The sequence below is a fragment of the Leptidea sinapis genome, chromosome 6 (assembly GCF_905404315.1).
Source record: "Leptidea sinapis chromosome 6, ilLepSina1.1, whole genome shotgun sequence".
Classification (NCBI taxonomy): Eukaryota; Metazoa; Arthropoda; class Insecta; order Lepidoptera; family Pieridae; genus Leptidea; species Leptidea sinapis.
The window spans coordinates 13,770,481-13,796,365 of record NC_066270.1 but is presented as its reverse complement, the minus strand read 5'-3'; the positions used below and the strand labels follow the sequence as shown (position 1 = coordinate 13,796,365).

At 35.3% G+C, this 25,885-nt stretch overlaps 2 protein-coding genes across 2 annotated transcripts in view; one reads left to right on the top strand and one right to left on the bottom strand.

Moving 5' to 3' along the window:
* The window catches only part of LOC126964982 (angiotensin-converting enzyme), a 201,160-nt gene that overhangs the window by 74,514 nt on the left and 100,761 nt on the right, over positions 1–25,885 (top strand). The gene's annotated exons all lie outside the window — the stretch shown is intronic.
* LOC126965050 (skin secretory protein xP2-like) lies at positions 18,452–20,317 on the bottom strand. Its single transcript, XM_050808493.1, has 2 exons — positions 20,196–20,317; positions 18,452–19,961 (listed from the first exon to the last, which is right to left on the bottom strand). Exons 1-2 carry the CDS (start codon positions 20,205–20,207, stop codon positions 18,789–18,791), a joined length of 1,185 nt encoding a protein of 394 aa, XP_050664450.1. The 5' UTR covers positions 20,208–20,317; the 3' UTR covers positions 18,452–18,788.

The following is a 25,885-nucleotide window of genomic DNA, read 5'->3' as shown; positions in this document are numbered from 1 at the left end:
TTCTTCCTAATCTATGTTTACAGTTTTACGGCCTTACAAATAAACTTGGTATAAAGTTATAACTGATGATAAACAAAGAAAATGCAAAATGTTTACAATATCGTTGACAACACTGTCAATACAATGATAATTGTGAAGTTTTCTGAATGACAAGCCGCCTTGCAAATAAACGCGGGAAACGTTATACGTCCGAACAAACCATTCGTAAGCAACATGTCTATTTGTAAACATTTTACATATTCTTGGTTTATGCTTAGTTATAACTTTATGCCAATTTTATTTGTATTCAAACGTTTGACATATTTGTGTAGATTAAAAAAAAACTAAATAACTTTTACTGGTATTGTATTTGTGTGATGCGATTACTAATTATGACAATAATCATGACTACCATGTTCACGAAGCATCCGTACACAAACAATGAATTCAAGCTCTAAAGGTTGACACATCTAATATAAGATAATAATTTATATTTATACAGTTTAATCTTTATTACCTTAATATTATGCTTATATAATATCATCCCATATAACGAGTAAATTATTTTAATGGATAATTTTTTTTTCAGGTAAGTCTCAATTATACAAGAACAATTTCCGGTAAGTATATTTTTATATTACATTTTGAGACTTAATCTTTGAAAGTTTGACATATTATAAGGTGTAAAATACGTCGATTAAACAATTTAAATACATACATACATACTACACATGTATGTAGACTTCTATTACTTATTCACGTGACAATTTCTATATTTATATTAATTTAATATTATCATATAATAATTACATTATTTCTTTGTTTAACGACTTTTTTTATTTACAAGCGTTTACCAACATAATGTTCCGAGTACCAATCTAACATTTATAAGAAGCTGTCATAACCATAATGTTAACACTAGGAACAAACATAAACTTATAATGCCTACCACTCGGCTAAGTCGAGTTAGTAAGTATTTTTTGGGGCGTTGTATGTGCTTTTACAACAAGATCGTAGATAATGTTTAAATATTATTACGAAATTCAAAAGAATTCTTAAAAAACGTTTGTGTGGTAAAGGTTACTATAACATTAATGACTTTTTTAATGATACCACTAACCATATTTTTATAAAAAAAAAAAGAAGCCGCTGAGTTTGTTGCGCCCGTTCTTCTCGGTGATTATATTATTATTATTATTATATAATATATTTATACGTATATGTTATCAATAAGTGATTTTATATCCTATTTTGAATAAAAATATTTGAATTTGAATTTAGTTAAATCTTAAGAAAGAACTTACTTTAATCAAATTTATATAGTATAACTAGCTGACCCAGCAAACGTTGTATTGCCGATATTAAAATCGCGATACAAAAGTAACTGTTGATCGTAGATGGGTGAAAATTTGAAGTTGTATGTATTTTTAATGCTGAATCATAATCAAACAAATTTAAAAAAAATGACAAAAAATATAAAAAAAAGATTGTACCACCCTTAACATTTCGGGGGATAATAAATAGATGTTGTCCAATTCTCAGACCTACCCAATATGCACTCAAAATTTAATGAGAATCGGTTAAGCTGTTTCGAAGGAGTTTAACTACAAACACCGCGACATGAGAATTGTATATATTAGGTAGTAACTAATGTTTTATGTAATATATGAGTATAATATGTATAGTTGACAAACGAAATAATACTAAATATGATTAGTAAGTAAGCTTTTTCAGGGCTTCTTCATAGGTCTTGAAATTCAGTTTTAAAATAAAATACCATACAGTATACTAGGGGACTCACTGAGCATAAATTCAAGAAATATATTAAAACTTTTTTGACAAAGAAGACTTACTATAGTATTGTACATTATATAGAAGATAATGATGCATAGTTCTTATCTGGTTCTGTGCAGGACACCTGAAATTATATAATATTATATTAAGTAGGCTAAGTTGTTATATGATTTAAGTTTTAAGATATGCTGGGAGTTTCTTATCAGTTCTTCTTCTTGTCATGTCAAAGCCCTTTTACAAACCGATGTTTTTTCATGACGTTTACCAACTGTTGTTACAATATGTTATGTGATTGTCACTGCCTATGGTAAAAAATATATTTCTATTTCTATTATTAAAACAAAAAAGGAATATCTAAAAACAACAAATTATTTACAGTATATCTTTCCTCAAAACAAAACGTTTCTTCTATATCTTGTGTGAACACAGTGCTGCCATCTCGTGTTAGCACTATCAATGAATCACAAGTCCATACAACATTACTGTAACTGTTCAGCCTCTATAAGTCACCTTTCACGTTTAAACACACGCATATTTAGAAGTAACTAATGCCATTCGTTACCGCTAGGTGGCTTATATGTAACAAAAATATAGAAAAGTCTGCTAAAATCACAATATAGTCAATTTTAAGCACCCTATCTTTCCAAATAGGCCTTCAATTTTAAGTTAAGCGACTCTCAAATCAAAATCACTTTGTTCATGTAGGTTACGGAAATGACATTTATGAATATCCAAAAATATTTTTCTTTTTTCAATTTACCGCTGATGAGAAGAAGTGGCAAGAAACTTATTGCCACCCTTTTAAATCAACATTTACATTTTCATCGTCCATATATAGACTCGACGATATCTCTGGAACCATAAGGCATAGAGTCTTGAAATCATCAGCTATTATTTTTACGAAATTCCATTCGCAAGAGTTTTTTTATTATTAACAGAAAAAACATCTGTCGTGTCAACTAGTTACCTATATTCTTATAATAATTATTCTTTATGTATATACATTTTAATATGCCACTCAAGTACTTCTTAACACCTAAACTAATTTGGTAGGTACATACTTAGCTTATTAATACTTGGCCTCTGTAAAAGACCTTGCGAATTGTGATTTATGCCTTGGAGTTTTCTTGCTTTTTTTTTCATCAAAACTTAATATTTTGTTTATGATTATAAAAATATTTTTTGACGTTGAGTAGCCCAGTAGATGCCGATGAATGGTTTCGTGTCTCTTCGGATCATTACGTGTATTTTAAGTTCAGTTTGCGTCAAGTGGCGTCAAAATAGTACGAGTATTTATTTTTCAAATTTAATGCGTGTATCAAGATGTTACCTAGTTTACCTTTCAGTACATTAATTATTTGTTATTGGGAAACAACTAGTAAATAAAAAATTTACAGAAAATACATAAAAGATTGTACACACACTAATAAGGTTTCCATTAATATACATGTTAAGGAGCAGTCAAAAAAGAGGGAAAATACTTCCAACACTTATTTTATTAGTTATTTCATATACTATATGTATTACAAGCCAAATATATAAGTTTTTAATTGTATTTTTGTATTACCCCTAAAAATAGTCAGTACAATTCAATATTTTACGTGTGCAGATTAGAATTGAAGACAGCTGGCTGGTAACTAGTCAACTAATAAAAACTCCTTGATTTTACTTCTTTTTTTTTTAATCAAAATACTATATTTGGATCATATTACAATGGTTAAATAACAATAATTAATGAATTTTGAACACTGTAGCGTCTGCCCCGAAACCAGTACAACAGGAAGTGCAACGTTTTCGTAGGCAAATTTCCCGAGATTCGGGTAGATTACTCGAACCACTGCAGATGGCAATACAATGGTAGTATTGTTATAGCGTATAGTCACCCAAACACTGCTGGTTTGTAATGCTCTGTCACCAGTTATAACGTCACACAAATATTGAATATTAATTCCACTTCACACTATACTATTGGGAAGTTTATCGGCTAACTTCACGGTTTTCGAAAATTGTGTGTAAGAACTTCAAAAAAGGTGACTGGTACGAATTGCGTTATCGTCCAACATGAGTATCTGCAATAAATACTCAGAAATACATCGTTAATCTTATGGACCGGGACATAAACATGCCAACAAATGATCAGTTTTACCACGCTTACAAGTGTTAGCTGGCCCCTTAATGGGGTCGCTTCTGGCGGTCTGACGTGTAAAATTATCCTCGTAAAATCTTTTTACAATAAAACTACTACGAATAAATATGTTTGATAAAATGTCTAAGAAGCTATACCTTAATTATGCAATTAAATATATTATAAATGTTATATTTTTTATAATATATATTTAGTTCATTACTTCGCCACGTGTCAACTTATAACAGACATTATCTTTGCTTTCATAATTTCATATTTTGTATAAATAACAATTCATTGTGAAATTGTTTGCTGCGGGGACCTTCTATATGGTACTGTTAAACTTCGTATATTCTTCGATCATCAAACGAAAGAAATATAAGTATATAGAGTGGTCATTTGAAAATTTTATAGAAATTTTTTTCTAAGCGAAAATCCTCAGCGATAATTGCGCCTCTTATTTCACACACATATATAATATATATATATATATATATGACGGTGGATGGCCGGTTAAATGGTCAGGATCCTCATAGTTGTCCATTAATGTGGGCGCCTAACAAAACACATTCTTACAAGCAGAGCAATTACGAATACGTAATAAGAACGTGGTGTTCCCGGTGTGCGCGTGCGACACAACCGCCTCGCTCGATAGTTTCTCCCTGACTGCCTAGTGTGGAGTGCCTGCTCGGCGCGCACCCGGCGCCTGCTCAGTGCTCTCGCCCGCATCCGCACCGCACGCCTATTACACCCGAGCTAAGATGAATAGCGAATCATCATTCGTGAAAATTTGATGAAAGTCTGCCCAGTAGTTCCAGAGATTAGCGTGTAGCAACAACAAGAAACAAAAAGAAATTTAAAAATATATTTTTTTTTCTTTCAGCTACACTTCTTTATTACCTACATTCGGTTTCGGAACAAAATATCCAATGCACGTCGACTCTACAGTTTTATTATAGTGTAGATATTATAATCATAAATTTTGCAATCTATTTATTTCCAGGTACCCTTTATATGGCGAAACCACTTCAACGTTTCCTTCTCAACAAACCCTTTTAAAATCACAACGAAATTATTTATTGTACGTACGTTAAGATCAGATGTTTTTATCCAAACCTTTAAGGAAAAGTTAAAAAACGTAAATGAATTGAATCACTGCCTACATAATATAGTAAGGTAATGCTGCCACCTTGAATGATTCACACGATCTCATACGTGAATGAGATCGAAAGTAAAAACAAACACAACGTCATACTTAGCGTACTCTGAATTAAAACAGGTTAAGTTTGACATTTTTTACATATATTATCTTGGTAACGAATTACGTAATGTCTAAAAAAACAATGTTTTCTTATTTACTAAATGTGTACATCAATATTATTGATTGAAAGTCTCACACCTATTAATAATAGCCTGGTACACAAATACCATACTAATACCAAACGTATGGAGAGTTATAAAAATTGCATTTGGTTCCATACCTACTTTGTGTAATGCAATCACAGCGATTCAGTTCTCTTTATCACCCCACTCCATTTTAATATCGCAAAATATTGTACAATGTATTGGCGCCAAAATGAGAAAACTCAATAAACAATCATAATATAAAAATGACAGATTCCAAATTCAAATGTAATATATTGTTTAGTTTTAATTGTAACAGTATTTATGGCCAGACGAAGTATATTATATAGACAACCATCAGCTGTTATAATAGATAACTTAATATTGTCTACGCCTTTAATTAGTGGTTGAAATCAATACTTTAGGTTACCACAATATTAGTTAACGCGATATTGTAACTAACTTGCATTGAAAATAATATTTATTCAATGTTCCCTAACTTAAAGCGAGTGGCTTTTATTTATTTATTATAGTAATCAACAGCGTACACAACAATTATTTTTACAAAATTAACCTAGGTTTTACATAAAGCCACTAAGGATTACATAAATTTTAAATTATAAAAAGAAATCATATATTAACAGAATAGACTTAAAAATGTACTGTATATACTAACAAATAAAAGATTACAATAGCGCGCGCGTGTCTGTGTGTGTGTGTGTGCGTGTGTGGTGTGTGTGTGCGTGTGTGGTGTGTGTATGCGTGTGGTGTGTGTGTGTGTGCGTGTGTGTTTGTGTGTGTTGCGTTACCTATTATTATTATTTTTTACGATGATGTTTTATTATTTCTGTTTTTAACTTAATTTTTGATAAGTGAAATACGTCAAACTCAGCGTACTGTTTATTATAAATTCGTGACAGACGCGGAATTATGGAATTTTGGGCATAATTTGTATTAGGTTTGGGAACATGTAAAAGGCGCGTGTGACGCGATCTTAAAGATTGAGCGTTTAATGAAAAGGCTGACAGTAGACTAGGGCAGTCGATGGAGCCACTCAAAATTGCTTGCAGAAGTAACATGTCACTTTGATTCCTTCTTTGTTCCAGTGTGTCGATACCATAGTGAGAACACGCTTCCTCATAACTGTTGAATTCTTTAAAATCTTTAAAAGTTAAGTATTTAATAAACTGTTTCTGTATGGTTTCAAGCCTTTCGATATGTATAATATATTGGGGTGTCCAGACATTACATGCGTATTCAAGAATACTCCGGACGTACGCAAAGTAAAGTGCCTTTATACATTCCAGATTACTGAAGGAACGGGTCACTCGTTTTATGAAACCTAGTTGTTTGAAAGCTCTATTTGCTACATTATCAACGTGCTCATTCATTGAAAACTTAGCATCGATTTGGATACCCAGGTCTCTAACCGCAGTCACTCTGGGTATACTTGTGCCATTAATTTTGAAGTTAAATTCAATTATATTTTTTTACGAGTCAGAGTAATATGATGGCACTTTTTAACATTAACTATAATTCTGTTCCTTGCGTAGTATTCTGTCAGTGCATTTAGGTCATGTTGTAGTTTATGACAATCGTCAAGTGAACGTATTTTGACAAATATTTTTGTGTCGTCAGCGAACATTAAATACTGTGCAAGGTGGATGCAACTTCCAATATCAAATAGGTAAGCGTTATATAAAAGCGGACCTAGGATGGACCCCTGTGGTACTCCTGAGGGTATTATTACAAAGTTACTTCTAGCACTACCCGTCACAACTGCCTGCATACGGTTCTTAATGTATGAAGTAAACCACCGAAGTAAGCTCCCATTTACGCCTTGCACGCTTAGTTTTTGCAGTAGAATTACGTGATCTACTCGGTCAAATGCTTTTTCGAAATCCGTGTAGATCACATCCACTTGATATTTCTCGTCCATGCTCTGTACTACGTAATCCGTAAAAACAGCTAAATTTGTAACGGTAGAACGGTTCTTCATAAATCCGTGCTGCTCGTAGGGAATAGATCTAGTTACAATGGGGCATATGTATCTATAGACAACTGTTTCGAATAACTTACTCATTGCGTTCAGAATCGATATGGGCCGGTAATTCTCTATTTGGGCTCTTGATCCGCTTTTATGTTACGGTACTATAAGTGCTTCTTTCCACACATCAGGGAAACTACTGAAGACGTTAATGGAGAGATTAAATATTATGGATAGCGGTAAGGCTAAATTGTTAGCACACTTGTTTAAAAAAATCGGTGGGATTCCATCACTGCCAGCTCCCTTATTAGTTTTTAAAGCTTTAAGCAATTTACGAACCTCATATACACTTATAGTAATTTTGCAAATGGTTTCATTATGATTCAAGTTTAGAGAACTTGGTTCATCGTACGAGTTTGCTGGTTTTACAAAGATGCTCTCAAAGTATTGACTGAATCCATTACAAACTGAAGTTTCACCTGTGTAAGTACTATTACCAAGTGTAAGCTTAGTGGGGTATCCTTGTTCGCTGTTTCTAAGGGATTTAGTATAAGAGAAGAGAAGTTTAGGATCTTTACGAATGAAGCATTGCATACGCTCAGTGTAGTTTTTGTAACACCTGCTCTGTACGAGTTTTTGGCGAGCCCTGAGCATAACAAACTCGTCGTAATCACGAGGATTTTTATCATTTTTCCATTGTCTATGCTTTTGAAGCTTCTCTTGCACTATATGAATTAGAGACTTAGAATACCACACAGGGAAATTAGTTTTATGTTTAACTTTAACTGGTATAAATTTAATTATTGTTTCGTTTAGAATGGAATAAAAAAGTTTAATTGTTTCATTAATTGAATCAGCTACTAGTAATTCGTGCCAATTGATTTGTGATAAGTATTCATTAATTTTGATATAGTCCCCATTATAGAAATTGGGCCTATTGACGGGTTTCTGACGAATATTACGAATTAGTGAGCTCGAGAGATTAAATTCTAGACATGGATGATATACATCTTCTGTAACGAGGGGAGTAAGGCAGTGGTGAACTTCAAAGTCAATGTTGCTAAATAATAGATCTAAGGTGTTTCGCTTACTGTTCGAGATAGTGTTTTGTTGTTTCAAACCAGAGAGGTTACAAATATCTAAAATATTTACAAAAGCATTTTGCAATTCCACTGGGCCACGTTTTTGCAGTGTAGGTCCGGAGTCAGTCCACGTGACATTTGGTAAGTTAAAATCGCCACATAAAATGAAATAGTCATTGGGATGGGTTGCCAAAACTTCTGCGAGTCGAGAATAGATTGATTCGAGTCTTGTAGGTAACTGTGAGTCAGGTGGTGCATATACTAATCCGATATGGATGTTGCGGTTCCCCGAAATTTTGAGAGTTTCAGCTGGTATAGTTGCCCACAAGGATTCGACGCCAGGACAGGCCCACTCGCGTTGATGTTGGACATGCATCTTCTTAGAAGCACATAGTAGGACTCCCCCTCCCATTTTTTTAGTAGATGTTCCCTGGTTTCGGTCACAACGTAAAATGTCATATCTATTGTCACAGATCTCACTATCATAGATACCGTTAGTCAGCCATGATTCTGTTATTAAAATTATGTCATAATCGTGGTTAAGTATGTTTTGTCTAAATTCATTTGTTTTAGTGCGTAAGCCTGCGTGGCTTTTGGTATAGTATTTCTATTGTATTAGCGCCCTTACGTGTGCAATAAGTACCAAAATATAGAAAAATTATATATGTATAATATGGACAGTAATGTAAGTAAGTTAAGATAAGCTAAATTGTACGGATACTTAAGGTAACATTTGCTTGATGTTCGAAACGGAATAATTTTGATGTTTCTTTTAAAAGTAGAATGGGTGTGGTAACAATATTGTTTAATGCCTATGTCTCTGGTGCAGATGCCCTTTTGGTTTTTTAGGCCAGAGAGTATTTTATCTTTGTAAAGACGGTCCGCTAGCTTGGCTACAATGGGTTTAGGTCTACCAGCTATGGCTTTCTGAGGCTGGACGCGATGTACAAAGTCAATATCCCCACGGTTCAGCACCACGCCAGCGTATTCAGCAATTTTCAGTACTAAGTCGACGGGCGATTCACTACTGGTTTGTGGCAACCCTACAATTTCCAGATTATTCATTCTCGCCTGTTGCTGCTGTCTACAAAACTGTGAACGCAGTTCCAATAGTTGATCCTCCGACACGCTGATACGTTCCTGCAGTGTACGTACGTCACTCTTAAGATGGTCGTTTTTGTCCTGAAGTTGACTATAGGAAGTCTGCAACTGAGACATTTGGGAAGATAACGAAGCTATTTCATTTTTTAATTCGGTGAAGATAGTAGCTTTTAATTCTTCAACAATTTCATATTTAATCGACTGCAGCTTGGCGTCTAGAATGTTTTCCAAACGATTAATTATTAGGTTTGCATCCTTATCTATCGAGGCTGCAGGGACATCGCATACAGACACTGAGATGTCGGAATTGGTGGCTACAGTTCGCGCAGTTTTGTTTATTTTTTCTACTCGTACTGGTGTGTTACTGTTATCTCCACCTTTTCGCTCATTTGCCACGCATTTAGGGCACTTCCACTGCGTTCATGCGGATCTTGAGTCGCCAGTAAATCGTACACATTCAGAGTGGTATATGTGGTTACAATTGATACATTTTATGCGTTTCATCGTCACACTAATGTGTGCTTGGCACGCTTCACAAGTTGCAACCATTGCAAATTTCGTTCACAATTATTTCCAAAGAAATATAAATTGAAGAAAAAAAAATGTGCAACGCGCGGCGAGATTCGAACCAAGTTCCGCGTTGCACTAGTCGTTGTAGTTACCAACCGGCCGCGGAACGTATTACTATAGCGACGAATTAATAGAGTCGTATTAAGTTTTGAGCGATATTGCGTGACAGCATTAGCAGATTATTTTATAGGTACCCACATTTATTTATTAATGCTACCAAATTCGTCACTGGACCGTGAAGTTTTTTACACTGATTTTAGTACTTTTTCAAGATACTTTGATCAAAAAACACTGGTCACCACACTATTTAAATGGTTAACTTTGAGCCCTTAACACTTTTAATGTAATTATAGCAGTAAGTTCGTTGATTTAAAATTTTAAATACAGGAGCTATCGATATACGTCTACTCTGTTAAATGTCAGATGACACGTTTTTGATTCACACGGCTTGATTCTTCTTCTTCTTCTTTAGTCGTTCTAAACCTCTAAGGCGTAGGCCACCTTCAGCGTATGCCATCTTTTCCGGTCTTGAGCAGTTTCCAACCACTTTGTTCCCGCCACTTTTGATATCATCGTACCAAGCATCTGCGGTCTTCCTCTCGTGCGTTTCTCACCCCACGGCCTCCATTCTATCACTGCCTTGCACCACGAGCCATGCTTGCGGGCGACATGGGCAGCCCACTCCCATTTCAATTTCGTAACACGGTTGGTTACATCGCTCACTTTACGCTCTACTCTTTGGCCCATTCGTTTCTTTAATGGTCTCTCAGTGTAACTCCTACCAGTTTTCTCTCAATTGCCACCTGAAGTTTGTGGAGGATCTCCTTAGTAAAAACCCAAGTCTCAGCCCCATACGTAAGCACTGGCAAGATGCACTGGTCGTCATGTTGAAAGCGAACTTGAGTTTGCAGTAAGCTGCCCACGCCAGTCTTATGCGCCTGTCAATTTCGTTAGCCTGATTGTCCTTTCTCATTCCGAGCTATATTCAATAGCTTGATTACTAATTGCTTATTAAAAAAAATGTATGTGTACTGATATCCGCACGCAAAAAGATATTCTTCTTTAGCGCAATAAAAAAAAATCCTTAAATAATTTACATGTCAAGATTGAGTCTCTTGCTGTTAGACAATCTATAAAAACAGGGCAGGAATATTAGTTTAGTGTGCGTGATAAGCTACATCCTACCCTCGTGATTTGTATGACACTTTGAGTAAGTGTGCGTGAATTCCTCAAAATAGAGCTTAGTTCTAAACACAATTTTTTTCGATGTTTTCACAGCCGTCATAGTCTATCTAGACGCATAAATGATCCAAGCAAAAGTTCTTACTACAAATTACTCCTCGTGCTATTTTAAGTTTGTAGAAAAAACAATATTTGTAATAAAGAAGGTATTAAATACAACCCATTAGTTAATAAAGTGTAATTAAATATCATTATATTAATGTATCCAATAGAGAGAAAAAATATTTTTTTAACTTATAACTAATTGTATAAAAATTGAAATTATATATTCAAATTTATTTAATTCTCATCCATTGGTTCAGTAGACATATAAGTTAGGTACAAGAGGCTTCGAAGCTGAAGTATGATACAAATGGTCACCAACTAACGTCTGAGTGTCGAATTTACGTGACGGTGTGCGCGCGCATTTTAAAATTATATCCTCTTCTTCTTCTATATATATAAATATTATATATTTAATCAAAACAAATCTTATAACAATATTTACAATACTACGACTACATAAAATTAAAACTATCATTACGTGGAAGCGTACCAAGAATACTGGCAGCATTACCGCGTTGGATAGCAAGGCTGATCCGTTGACCGAAATAGCTGCCAGCGCTTGGGTTTCCAGTAGCCTTATTGAGGCGCGAAGATAGTATTTTGAACATTCTCCGCGCCTCTGGGCCCCACGGGCCAAGTGTCTCGACACCAAACGGCACAAAGATGTATGACTATAAATATTGAAAATGATCTTTGCTTGAGGCGCAATCACGCCTAAACCACTGATCGTATCGTCATGAAACTACCACCATTCGATGCGAAATGTATCCTATATGGTTTATGGCTACTTATTTTTCGAATTCCAACCTTCGTTCATTAATTCATTACCTTTTAAAATTCGCTTTAGGGCGGGAACGGCTATTATATATATAAAATTATAAAATAATAATTTTTCCCTAACGCGCCAAAGGAAATATCACTTCAATAATAAGTTAATTACATTTTATAAGGCTCACTCTTTTACACTTCAAATAAGTAAATTGAAGGTGTAAGGCAACGGCGTTCTACTTTCGCGACATACAATCACATTATATTGGAAAGATTTGTGAGCCTAAACTGTATGTTATAGCCTTTCACTCCTACATGTAAAAGAGATACGTTCTTACAAATAAGTTTGGCATAAAGTTATACCTGAGAATAAACCAAGAATAATATGCAAAATGTTGACTATACGACTGTTCTAAATACACTATCTACAGATAGAGATAAATTACTACCTTCTACTCTGATAGTAGTAGTATTACTGATAATTAGCTGCCAATCATCTGAAGCTGTCCCAATGTACCCGATAAGTCATTCTTATCGCCTTATATTGGGACGCGTGAATTGCAATTTCCATACAAACTTCTATCGCTGGTATGCCATACGTCGTCCCATTAACAGACTGCGTGATAAGGCGAGTTACCGTTGATGAGTTTATTGGGACAGAAAAGTCAACGATAGTTACGATTTTAATCTCAAGTAAGCGATAGACCGAATATTGGGAACGGCTGTAAATCGTTAACAATACTGTCAATACAATTCAAACAAAGTTTTCCGAATGTCAAGCATCCTTGCAAATAAACGTTATACGTTCGACTAAACCAATCATAAGCAACATGTCTATTTGTAAACATTTAGCACAATCTTGATTTATTCTCGGGTATAACTTTATGCCAATTTCATTTGTAAGGCCAATAGTGTCCAAAATCATCGAAAACCAAAATGACAATTTTTTTTTCAATTTGTGATGACATATAAATCAATTATTACGGTAAATATACAGTTTGTAATTTTTTGCAAAATACATTCTACAAGTAACTTTTAACCTAAAATATTTCGTTGTTTACTCGTAACATTTTCAATAATATATAGTCTTAAACAATTTATACGTCTAGGTAAACGTGAACACTGTTTTAAAGAGGTTTGGTCTAACCGCCATGATAATTCGGAGTCCCTAAAACAATCCGTACGATTTGCAGTGAAGAATTATCCCATGGAAAGAGTGTGTGCTTTTGGTACCCAACGTTTAAAGGACTATAGTGCAGCCAATGAAGACCACTTCGTTTAACCTTTTTAATTTAAATTCACAAATAAAATTTTTAAAAAACGGCACTCGCACCCACGACCTACGAATCTAAACAATTAGCAAGAGCGACACCTCAAGATGAAGCCACAACCTGAGAGTTGAACAAAGCATACAAGATTTTATGACGATGCGTCACTCGAACACTTAGCTTGGGAGAGGACTCGCACGGAACTCGAGAGGGTGGGTTCGAGTCCCGTATCGTTCATAAAATTATGTTTGCAAATTTTATTTGTGTATTAATCCCAAAAGTAAGGGTTTTCACTTTAAAACCATAACAAATTGTTTATATTAAATTGTTTTATATTATTAGTATACGCTGAAAGTAATATATGTTTAGCATTAGAAAATTTATTTTCGTTGTTTCAGTATTTATGGCCAGAATAAGTTAATATGCACGCGTTATGCTGTATGTAAAAACATAATAACATAATAATTGCTTCACACATACATAATCACAATCATTTTGTTACATATATCCCCTGTTACGACAAAGTTTTTCTCGTCGATGTGATAATGATATACCTCGCTAGCGCGGGAACATATCATTGTTGTTGAAATGACTCTAGCAAACTCGTGGCGTGTTCAGAACTTTAATATATGGTGTGACCTCTGTTGGCCATGTAGCGTGAGTCTTCGGTACTAAAACTTGTGTTGAGATACTCAGCAAACATCGATAGATGGTGGGAAACTATTCACAAAACATTTTTTTCTTTTCTTTATTAAGTTGTTCTTGTAGTATAAATAATATGGAAAACGAACGAAATAAATTCAAAACGCAAAAATACTTCAGGGTATTGAATGATCCTTCGCAGGCATTTGTATTAAGTCAAAATTAGTTCTCTTGACGCTCGCGAGTGGTGCTTCAAATACGGCACAAAAAATTTGCTGTCAAACATATGGAACTGCCTGTCCAGTGGTATTTATACAGGTCAGAATATACAGATTTCTTCAGAAGTGACCTAGTTATAGATAGTCAGCCGTCGCATGAGCACAGGCGATGTTTTATAACGATCGTACGATGCACCTAATCAGTTATCATGTAATAAAATACACCGATTTCTTACACACATTAAATTTGTTAACATTATATATAGGTACTAAATGAATTATTAAGGCTTTTTGCTGTGAACTTTGCAATGCCTAGAGACGTCGATTAAATGTGTCTTCTACAGCGTTTATCACGGGGAGTGTTCCGAAATTTGGCACTTTGACGTGATTCCTGCCGCCAAATTCCACCTTCGTACAACACGCCACAAAAAACGATATCAATCCCCCCATCTGTGTGAGTGGCGTTCCTCCACAGTCGCTTTCAAGGAACTTTCTTCCAAGTACAACCCAGCCGTAGAGAGAGATTCCTTTTGCATTGTTTCCAAGATGATTCGTCATGGGTACCTTCAAAAAAAGTGCGTACACCTTCCTTAAAGGCCGGCAACGCTCCTGTGATTCCTTTGGTGTTGCAAGAGTATGTGGGCGGCGGTGATCACTTAACACCAGGTGACCCGTACTAGCGTACGGGTTTGTCCCTCTTTTCCATTAAATTACAAAAAAAGCGCGTACACCTTTCTTAGAGGTCGGCTATGGTCCTATGATTCTTCTGGTATTGCTAAAGAATGTGTACGCTCTTCTGTCCTCCTGTTCCATAAAGAATGAACACCGATCAACAAACTAATTAGTGAATATTTGCGAATATAATTTCTGATCTATATAAGTTGACGTTATGCAAAGTGAAACAGTATCGTACTTGTTGGTTACATAATTGTTCCAAGCTCGCTGTTGCAAATTATCTTCGTGTTAATATTGAGTAATCACAAAACTATAATTATATTTAATACAATTTGCGACAGGACCTACTTAAGAGGGTCTTCTAGATGTGTAAATATTGTTACTACCTACATGAAGCGCTATGAAAATAAACTACTGTGTCCCGTACATACGATTCATTTATCAAGGTTTATTGATAGTCATACTCAGAATACAGTGTCTGAAGACGAAGGTTTTTAACCAGTGTATGTTGCCAGTGATGACTTACGGTACGCAGACGTGGTCGCTAACTATAGGCCTGATGACAAAACTCATGAGCGAAAAGGGCAATGGTGAGGGCTATGCTCGGAGTCACCGACAAATGATTGCGAAACTGAAATCGCAGTGGGCAGGGTACATAGTTCGACCAACAGATGGCCGTTTGGGCAGTAAAGTCTTCGAATTACGACCACATACCCCAAGACGCAGTGTTGGTAGGACGCAAGATGGACGGAAGATCTGGTCAAGATCGCCGGAATAGACAGATCATCGTGGACATCTTTGAGGAGGGCTTTGTCCAGCAGTGGCTGATGATAATGATGATGACACTCGGATTAATATTTCACAATAAAAAATAATTTATAGTAATTTTATTCAAAATAAACCAATACTAAGTTAGATTATGACGATGACGTCACTCGGAACCCGAGAGGCGCATCGACTATAAATTTTGGTTCAAATTAAAATTATATAGTTATATTTTAATCCCAGAAGTGAGGAACCATTTAAAATTAAAAACTGTTGATTTACATTAGTTAATCAAATGATTTATTTACCCGCAACCATAACGTTATCGATTGTGTTCAACATTCAACGCTGGTCAGGAAGCTATGTCACTATGGTATCAAAGGATCTGCGCTCGATTTTCTGATCTCATACTTAAATAAAAGGAATTCAAAACGTTGGCGTGAATGGCAGGAGATCTCCTGGGACTTCTCGATTGATCTTGGGGGGATCTCGGATCTATGGGAGTACCACAAGGGTCTATTCTTGAACCGTTCCTCTTCTCAATTTACATAAATGATCTACCTAACGTTATAGAAAAAAAAGCAAGGTAGTATTGTTTGTAGCGTCAATGACCTATTGTTTAATAACCATAAAACTTAATATATTAAATTTACCGCGCCAAATGTCAAAAATGTAAATGCGAATGTTTTCTTGAACGGAGAGGTGATAAAACCTGTGGAATCTGCTATATTTCTTGGCATTATTCTTGATTTCAATTTGCAATAGGCCCATATTGAAAGATTGGCTAATAGACTTAGTTCTGCAGTATATGCTATAATTATGGAGTCCGCTGAGATTCTTGCGCCCTTTCTTTTAAGTTATGAATCATATTTTTCGAATGGGTGTTGTTATTGTCGTTCAATAAGAGATTTTGAATCCTATTTTGAATACAAATATTTGAATTATTCGCAACTCTTACTTTGTTTATATTCTCTGTGATGTTGAAACTATTACAACTATATAAATGAGATCAAACCAAGAACTGCATAACAAACACCTAATGCCTTAAAATATCAGTATAAATATAAGAAGCACGTATCAGTGATGTGTTTAGATTTAATATATGTATTACCTACTACCCGGTTACATTACGGAGTCTTCTTCATCTCTGGATCTCGATGACGTCACATCGTCGCTTTGTTACGGTGTGCAAGACAAGCATCACTAAATTATATCCTAATATTATTATTGATAAATAAACTACGATTTATTTTTTCTGTATTATTAATTGATGTAAAGGTGACTTGAGCTTGGGAAAGGTCATAGGATACATTTTATCCCGGAAAAATCTATGGTTCCCGCGGGATTTGTGAAAACCGAAATTCACGTCCTTGAGTTATAAGTATACCAATAGTAGGCGTAGTTTGCCATAGCAAACTTCCTCGATATAAGATTCATATAATATGTTGGTTAGAGCACCGGCACGGATCGCCGGAGGTCGTGGGTTCGAGTCCCACATCGTTCATAAAATTTTGTTTTTCAAATTTTATTTGTGCATTCGTTATTTTTTTTGGTTTCTTCGTCCATTATTAGGATAGGCAAAGGGTTAAAGTCCGTACAACCGTATTCGTTATGTAATAATTAATTGTCAAAGCCATCGTTGCAAGATATTTACAATATTGTTCTTTCTACAAAAGTAGAATAGCACGAGGAATAAATAATTTAAAAGATTTTTGCTTTGTGAGGCCAAAGAAGTATAACTTCTTGCGTGTATACAAAAGTACACACACACTTTTTTCTCCACGCGGACGAAGTCGCGGGCATTAGATAGTACATATATATAAGTAATCATCAACAACTTAGAATGTAAGAAAAAAGATAATTGGTGCCGCTAGCAGATTACAACTTATGCAAACATTAATGCTTCAACTTTGATGATAACGAAAGAGGCGCATACCACACGTTTAGAAACTACATGAAGGCTATTTCAAATATTAATAATCAAGTAGATTGTACACATTGTAACAGCTCAAGTAATAAATCAATAACATCTCTGACCAAACTGTTTAGTTATCGAAATGATGTATTGATATTGCTTCAACGTTTTAGACCGGGGCCACATATAACGAACGACAAGCAATCTAACGATAGTTTATTTGTCGAGGCGAATAAAAAGGGAAACTTATTTGTTGAGATTCGTTCGTTGTTGTTCTTTTTAAAGCTATAAATATTTGGTACTTATTACGATTTGGTGTTTAATATTACCATTGAATATAGACCGGTACAGTATTGCGTCCCTTGGTTCGGTCGGGCCAAATCCGACCCTATGTTTAGGCTTCAACCAAAGAGGATGTAAATAATAATATAATATCGGCTATAACAGGGACGTGCATTGGTTTTCTAGCAAGGTAGGTACTGGAGATCTAGTCTTAGTTGAGCTTTGGAATAAGCAAAGATTACCTACCGTAGGCATTTAGTATATAGTGTAAAGAAAAATTAATAGTGGGTGTTCCATAGAAGTTTGGCAATAAAATAACGGAACCAAATTGAACTAAATTAACTTTTACACTAGTGCTATATTTATTTAGGTTCATAACGAGGTAGGCACTGACTAATTGCATATATGATATGGACGCCCCTGGGCTAAAACTACACAAGGTATTACGCAAAACAATGCAAAGCGTATATATACTTATTGTCAAATGTTTCAACAGAACTTAACCAGCGGCGATACAAGTGGCTTACGATGCGATACTAATCTAGGCCGCATTGTGTCGTATTTCGCAAATATTCACGGGCTGCGATCGGAATAATAACATACTCAGGCCAATTACGAATCACACACAGCGGGATGCAATAAAAATGCGTTTCTTTCATTTGGCAATGCCAAGTTTATTCTTACAAAAATACTGGTAACATTTCGTAGAAAAAGTTTATCATTTCGTTTCTTAAATAACAGGTACATCAACTCAAATATTCGTTACAACATAAAAGATTCGTTCGAAAACAACAATACATTTTATACAAAAAATAACAAGGGTTAGAAAATAGTTTCAGTGCAAATAGTTCCTATACAGAGTATTATATAAAGAGATCTAGCTGTTACCGAAATTAACACTGGGAGTAAACTCACAAACTATTTAGTAACGTGCTATACTAAGATCTGATTAATATCACAATAGAGCATCTCCTTCCTGCAGCCATTTAATAGCTTCCATGATGTCCGTACTCGTGACCGTGTTTGACGACAACTGGATATGGGACCTTGACTGGGTACGGCACGGGTTTCTCAACGTGGTATGGTACGTGTTTTTCGATGTGCACTGGGTATGGCCTGTCTACGAGAACCTTAACTGGAACTGGGACATGTTTCTCTACTGGCACTGGAATGTGTTTCTCAACGGGGTAAGGTGCTGGTACTGGAACTTTGACGGGGTAAGGCACCGGTTTGTCAACATGTACTGGGTATGGTCTGTCAACGTGAACCTTGACTGGATAGGGCACTGGTTTTTCTACTGGGTAGGGAACGGGCTTTTCGACTGGGTAAGGCACTGGCTTAGGAACGTGTACTGGGTAAGGTCTATCGACTGGAACCTTGACGGGTACGTGAACCTCTTTAACGACTGGGTAAGGAGCAGGTACGTGTACCGGTACCTTCACTGGGTAGGGAACTTTCTTTTCTACTGGGTACGGAGCTGGCACGGGAACGTGAACAGGGACATGGACTTCCTTTTCAACGGGGTAAGGTTGGGGCACGTAGACTTTGACGGGGACAGGCCTGTCGACTGGCACATGTACTGGGTATGGAACTTTCTTCTCGACTGGGTATGGCTGTGGAACATGAACAGGTACCTTCACTAGTTCTTTAACTGGGTAAGGAACATGTTTGACGACTGGGTAAGGCTGGGGAACGTGGACTTTCACTGGCACTGGAACGTGTTTCTCAACGGGTACTGGGATGTGTTTTTCTACTGGATATGGAACAGCGACGTTCTTTACCACGGTGATTGTCTTGTGGGTTTCTTCATGCCCACCGTATCCTCCAAAACCACCACCATAGCCTCCTCCGTATCCACTTCCGAAGCCACCTCCGTAGCCACCTCCATAGCCACCAATTGAGCCCCCGTAACCGCCTCCATGGCCACCAATTGAGCCCCCGTAACCGCCTCCATGGCCACCAATTGAGCCCCCATAACCGCCTCCATAGCTTCCTTCAAATCCACCGTGTCCATATCCAAGACCAATAAGTCCACGTTTCTCGTGTTTTTTGTCTTCAGTTGCCGTCTTACTATCGGTCGCTGCCACTTCTTTGTCTGCTGCTTTGGCTTCTTCTGCATGCGCGAAGGCCAAAACAGCCACCAGACTGGCGGCCACGAGCTGTAAAATAAAAAAAATATATAAACACCCACATGGCAAAATCCAATGACAATTAAAATATTTAATTCCAAATACTATTGAGATGTAAATTCTAATCAACAATATTCTACAATGATTCCAACTAATGTCTCATATTGAGCAACAAATGCAATGGAACATTAAAGTAAATCCGATAAATGACTACACGAGCACATAGACCACTTGCACAATCACATAAAGCATTAAGGCACACACCATGAACTTCATGATGCTGCGTTCCTTGGTTGCACTGAAGTCAGCAAAGTCCTGACTGTGAATGATGCGTGATTGTGCTCCACAGGGCCATATATATGCGCCATGCGCGGCGGACCGAAAAAAAGGCACCGCACTAAAGTCCTACGTTACACTTTCGCTTTCGAGGGGTATCGTAAAGCGCAAAGCCAAAATGCTCCATATTAGCGTTGCAGAGATTCGGACCGGTTCCGTTCTACGTAATACCGTTCCTGAAGCTTTTGTAATATCAGATCTCGATTACATTACATTTCACTGATTTCAATTATAATTGAAATATGTGGACGTTGCAAATTATATTATTAAAACACCTTGAACCAAATCACATATAATGCAGCGGTCTTATACTCAAGATGCGCATGTTATTATAAAATTATGAAATGTTGGCGACAAAACTCTAAGTTTGACGGTTTTATTTTCGCTAAAATATTTGATATTTATCTATTATTGAATAGAGGATTTGCAGTTGTGAAATAAGTTTGATTTAAGCTTTACATTTTTAATGCTTTCTTGTCAATGGTTACTATAACATAAATGACTTTCTTGATTATACCATAGACTGGAAATGGAGCGAACGCCGTCAGGCTTATTAATAATATTAAAAAAATCTACTTTATTATACTGTGACTAAATTTGATTAAAACAAAGAAACCCTCTGATTTTCTTGCGCCCGTTCTTCTATTTTCGAAAGGATGGTTTCTGACATTCAATATTTGATTTTATAATATTTTGATTAAAAATATTTGAATTTGAAATGTGATACGTGCTGTAAAACGAGGTGTATTTTACCCAGAGTTGAAAAAAGCAAGATGCTTTGTTTGTTGTTATACTGACATATTTTCATGATAGGTATAAAATAAAAATACGCTATTTCGTCATTGAATTATCAATAATTTAAAACATAACTTATCAATTATTTAAACCAATACTATTACAAGAATTTTACTATTTTTTATAGGTATTATTTATTGAGAGATTTATTTCCCTTCATCGATACATTATATAATACTAGCTGACCCAGCAAACGTTGCTCGTAGATGGGTGAAAATTTGAAGTTGTATGTATTTTTAATGCTGACTCATAATCAAACAAATTTAAAAAAAAATGTCAAATAAATAAAAAATAAAATTTCGTGTGGACCACCCTTAACATTTAGGGGTATGAAAAATAGATGTTGGCCGATTCTCAGACCTACTACAAAATTTCATGAGAATCGGTCAAGCCGTTTCGGAGGAGTACGGGAACGAACATTGTGACACTAGAATTTTATATATAAGATTTATTTATTAGAATGTGTTATTGTTTCATTGTTTAAGTATTTTATAATTAATAAGGACCGCTTTTATCGCCTTTAGCGGTAAAATCCACTTCCAATAATTTTTACTTTTTTCTATCTTTTGCAATTGTTTTTTCAAAACGCTCCTGCTATTTCTAGTAGGTCATCGCTCAATCTCTTATTAGGCGTATCTCAAGTTCGTTTCATATTCATAGGGTACGTCATTACTACTTTGAACCACCTTTTGTCATTTGTTGTTAGGATATGTATAGCCCATTTACATCGATATCTAGAATAGATAAGCTATTTACTATGTATAGAATATACAAGGTTAAAGGGAAAATCATACAGAATATTAAAGGAAGTTATTCTTCAGGTCATTTCTGGTGGATTTGATTGTGTAGTATGGTGCCCGAAACGAAACCGTTATGGAGAAATTGTACTTTAAAGTATAATTTTCTTAAAGCAATTTTTTGCGTTTATATCTTTTTTTTGGTAGTAAAGCTCTTCTTATTTTTTATGTTTTTGGTTAGAAAACATATCAATGATTATAAATGAAACGTCCGACAAAGTTTAGAATTCTAAAATTACGAGTAACCCCAATAAAGTCTCTTAGTACGGCCATACTTATTCTCTAGCATAGGTACGTGCCAAATCTTCTGTCATCTGTCAACTTTTTTTAAGATCCTGAACAACTCAAACAATCTCTTGTATATTCTTTTATATAAAAGGGGGTAAACGGGTAATGGACCTGCGTGATGAGAAGTGGTGAGTCAACCGTCCATGGACATCCGCAAAATCAGAGGTCAAGAGTTACGTTGCCAGCCTTAAATGGATTATACCTGTTGCTGCCAACACAAGTATTTTGTTTTGTGTTTGTTATTTAAATTAATTCAACATGCAAAAATACTGTACGCTTCTCTCGCAGCCATTTGTATTATACGTCAAAATTTGTTCTCTGGACGATCGCGAGAGGTGCTTCAAATAGGCACGATGATGTCAAACTTATGGAAGAGCCTGTCCAGCGGTATTTATACAGGTCATTTTTTATACATTCCTGCTGCCGAATTCCACCTTCGCACGACACGCCACAAATCAAATCAAATCGGGGATATCATCCCCACTATCTGGATGTGTGGCGGTCCTCCAAAGTGGGGTTTTCAAGAAGCTTTCTTCCACGTACTACAAAGCTTTGGGTAATGAGTTTCCTTGTACAGTGTTTCCGGGATGATACGACATAGGTACCTTCAAAAAAAGTGTGTTTAATTTCCTTAAAGGCCGGCATGGTGTTGTGCAAGAGAATGTGGGCGGCGGTGATCACTTAACACCAGGTGACCCGTACGCACGTTTGTCCTCCTTTTCCATAAAAAAGAACCTTAAATTTAAGAATCGTTTGAATATTGATTCACATTGGTGTTTGATAGACTTTGCCTTAGACTAATTAACAACTAATGAACTTAATTACACTAAAATCGAAATCAAATTTCCTTTAACGTTCCGTGCCAATCAATTGTTCAATAAGTATTGTTGTATTTTACAAATAATTGTACTGATTGCTTAACTATTATATATTACACAAATGATTTAAGTTTTATTTAGTGTTAATTCCGCCAATATTTGTTTTTAAAACAAAATCTGCAAAATCTAGACAACACGTCCTGAGGATGCCTCGTGTAGAGTCGAAACACGTGTCGAATTATTTTAAAAACAAATATTGGCGGAATTAACACTAAAGAAAACTTAAAATGATAATATTTCCGCAAAGGAACGCCTAATTCAATAAATTTTATTATATATTACGTTCGTTGAATTTTTTTTTATGAGAAAATGTGATGGCCAATGTGATCTTATGATAATTGATACTCCCCGTCCGTTTCAATAATGAGCCGCAGAATTTGTGATTGAACCTAGAATTGTATGTTTATTTTTATTTCTGGTTCATTTGTTGGAACTGATTTACTTTAGAGTAAGTTACAAACTGAAGCCGGCATGTGCATTACGAGCACAATACAAGTAATAGAAGAGTAGCGTAACTCAGTGGTCTCTTTGAAATATATATATCTGGAGCGCTAGGGTTGGTACATAAAAAATAATGATGACGGACGGCTCGGCGCAGCTAATTTAACTCGTACTACGACCAGTATCGGCGGCGTACGGCGTGGCATTCAATAGTTTTGTCTACCCAAGATTGCTTAGCGGCCGTGTAAATCGTGTGTATGTGTGCGTGCGTTGGGCGCTCCAGTATGAAGTTAAAGTACTATTCTAATACTATATTATTATTTTACGACTTCGTGTATACATTTTAAATGTATTTAAAAGTATATATAGTGTTATATCTTGTACGATAGTACGGAATCCTTCATAGGTGTGGGTTCCCCTCGTACCTGTTAGATTATTTTTAATTTGCTCATGAGCATGGTATATAAACTACTAGCTGACCCAACAGACGTTGTTCTGTAGATAATAAATAAAATACTGTTTTTTATGAATTTGTCTGTAATATTTGATAACATCAAGAATTATTTCGTAAAATATGCTCCCTGTTGTTATAATAAAATTGTTTCACAGCAGAACTGTCAAATCGTGCGTCAATAAATTCTCTCAAAGAAAATATGTCCATACAATACAAATATTGGAAATAAAAATAATTATGAGTTCCAAATCGAAATAAAAACTATCCTATCTCTCAAGTTGGACTAAACTGCACTCCATGAAGTAATCCCCATTTAAATCCGTTCATTAGTTTAGGAGTCCATCGCGGACAAACAACGTGTCACGTGATTTATATATATTAAGATGTACCTATCATAGACTAGCGTACGGATCATTTGTCAGCCCGATATTAGATTTAATTCGAGAACAATTTTGATTTGTCAATACGTTGTGTAATTGTGGTTGTGGTTTAATATTCAAAATACTAAGAAGCTAATGTCAAGCTTGGCTGACTGTTTACGACTTGTCCAATCAGTTACAGTCACAATAGATTCGCTTTCCTTTTCTGTATAAATATATTCTTCTCTCTCTCATGTTTTGTCGTTCCTTGCCAAAAATTTGCCTACTATCTTCAAGCAGTAGCGATTATATAGAATGTCAAATTAACACATTTTAAATATTTTCACATTAAAAATATTTCTCTTTTTGATACTTACAATGACAAACGTAAATAAATAAACTTGTAAGTTTGGTCGGTCATGGGCACTTAAAACAATATTGCTTTGGCGAAGACATTTTAATTTAATTGCAAAATATAAGGTCGCAACATGTATGTAGACTTGGAAAATATGTTTCTAGCGAGGATCGAATCCACGACCCATTCCTGTAGAGTCTAGAGGCAAACACCACTCGAGTAACACTTTAACACCTTTTATGATTCACCTTTTTACTCTCAACAGTGATTTTCAATCAATCAATCTAAGTGATCCAACAGCCTGGGACTAGATTATGATTATTTTATAGCTATAGCAATAGCTGTACAATATTGTATATTTTATTAAAAGGAGCGCAAAAAAGTAATGCTGGGAGGAGTTTCTTGCGTCGCTTCTTCTCTCTCAAAGCGCCATTTGTTTCCGAAGCGTTAGTAGTATCTAGTATATTAGAAATGACATCAAAAAGAATTCTAAAAGAATCAATTTTGAGAGCATAGATGCCTTCTACGCCTTTATGCCTCTAACAGTGAAGTAAAATAAATAATTTGTTGAATCTTTTAGTAATACATCCGTGAATGTAGTCGGCTCGATCAACCGTAACTTTCATTGAATTGTCTAAAAATAAATTCTCTAAAATAGACTCGATATTGTCTCATTGTGTCAGACTAAATTATCAGAAAAAGCATTAGTTCCTGTCATTGTAAATGTATTAATTTGACATTCAACAGGTACTTGAATACCGCTCTATAGCCTAAGATTCTGCAGGTACATAATTTTTTTGGTAAAACTAATCTATATATATAAAAATAAAACTCGAGAACGGCTGGACCGATTTGGCAAATTTAAGTCTTGAATTATTTGTGAAAGTCCAGAGAAGGTTTAAAAGGTGAATAAATAGGAAAATGCTGCTTAATTAAATAAAAACAACTTTGTTTTTCCTTTGATGTGTCCATACATAATTTCTATGAGAGAATTTATTGACGCACGGTTTGACAGTTCTGCTGTGAAACAATTTCATTACGACGGCAGGGTGCAAATTTTACGAAGTAATTTTTGATATATTATTGAAAAATTCATAAAAAAACATTATTTTATTTATTATATACAGAACAGCGTCTGTCGGGTCAGCTAGCTTTAAATTTAAGTTTAGAGAGAGTATGCAATGCATATATTTTATAGGTTGCCTATAAAAAATTGGCGGGAAGTACGTGTAATTTAATATAATATAATTA